Here is a 1,132-nt window from a genome sequence, read left to right as displayed (position 1 = left end):
CAACCAAAAAATAGCCAGGCATTGTGGTAGGTGTCTATAGTCCCAGCTACTTGGGAGGCTGAGGCAAGAGAATTGCTTAAGCCAGTGGTTCTCAACCTATGGGTTGCGACCCCTTTGGGGGTCAAACGACCCTTTCACAGGGGTTGCCTGAGACCATCCTGCATATCAGATATTTACATTACGATTCATAACAGTAGCAAAATTACAGTTAAGTAGCAATTAAAATAACTTTATGGTTGAAGGTCACCACAACATGAGAAACTGTATTAAAGGGTCGTGGCATTAGGAAGGTCGAGAACTACTGGCTTAAACCCAAGAGTTTGAGGTTGCTGTGAGCTGTGATGCCATAGCACTCTACTGAGGGTGACATCGAGACTTTGTCTCTAAATAAATAAATCAGAAATGAGCATGGGTTGAATATTCACTTTAGAAATGTGGTTATTCTTACAAGACTCTCCTTGGTTGGCTGCCTATCAAAAGCATCTTTAGTGGAGTAAGTCTGCCATGCATGTAGGCTGCCTTGACTTTTGGCTTTCAGAAGTATATCTATTAAAGGGGTTCTCGGCGATTAGAGATGACTGCCATTCATTGATGAATAATAGGGAATTATCTGTCTTTTGGAAGAGTAAGGGGACTTTTACCATTGTCTTTCCTGCAGGTATATAAGAGGAAAACTGAAGCTGCCAAGAAAGAGTACCTGAAGGCTTTGGCTGCTTATAAAGATAACCAGGAGTGTCAGGTAAGAGTGTTAGGCTAAAGCCAGGCATGGTGTCTCAATGCCTGTAATCCCAGCACTTTTAGAGGCTAAGGCAGGGGATCCCTTGAAGCCAAGAGTTCCAGACCATCCTGAGCAAGAGCCCCATTTACAAAAAATAGGAAAGATTAGCCATGTGTCATGATGCATGCCCATAGTTCCAGATACTGGGGAGGCTGAGGCAGGAGAATTGCTTGAGTCCAGGAGTTGGAAGTTGCAGTGAGCTGTGATGACGCCACTGTACCCTAGCTGGGGTGACAAGAGTGAGACTTTGTCTCAAAAAAAGAAACAAAAACAGGGTTAGGGTAAATGGATATTTAAACCAGTAAGAAAGGTTGTGAACTGTTTGTCAGTAGTTATAAGAATATACCACCGGCT

General features: G+C 43.3%; 1 protein-coding gene across 1 annotated transcript in view; it reads left to right on the top strand.

The window, feature by feature from the left end:
* Positions 1-1,132, top strand: part of TOX4 (TOX high mobility group box family member 4) — a 20,278-nt gene that overhangs the window by 14,397 nt on the left and 4,749 nt on the right. Inside the window, exon 6 of the mRNA XM_003803035.3 lies at positions 659-739. Within this exon, the coding sequence (XP_003803083.1) occupies positions 659-739 (81 nt within the window). The remainder of the gene's footprint in view (positions 1-658; positions 740-1,132) is intronic.

This window comes from Otolemur garnettii, unplaced genomic scaffold (assembly GCF_000181295.1).
Source record: "Otolemur garnettii isolate 467f Iridium unplaced genomic scaffold, OtoGar3 scaffold00276, whole genome shotgun sequence".
NCBI classification, from domain to species: domain Eukaryota; kingdom Metazoa; phylum Chordata; class Mammalia; order Primates; family Galagidae; genus Otolemur; species Otolemur garnettii.
Note: the sequence above shows the minus strand (reverse complement) of the source record. Positions and strands in the feature narration are given on the sequence as shown.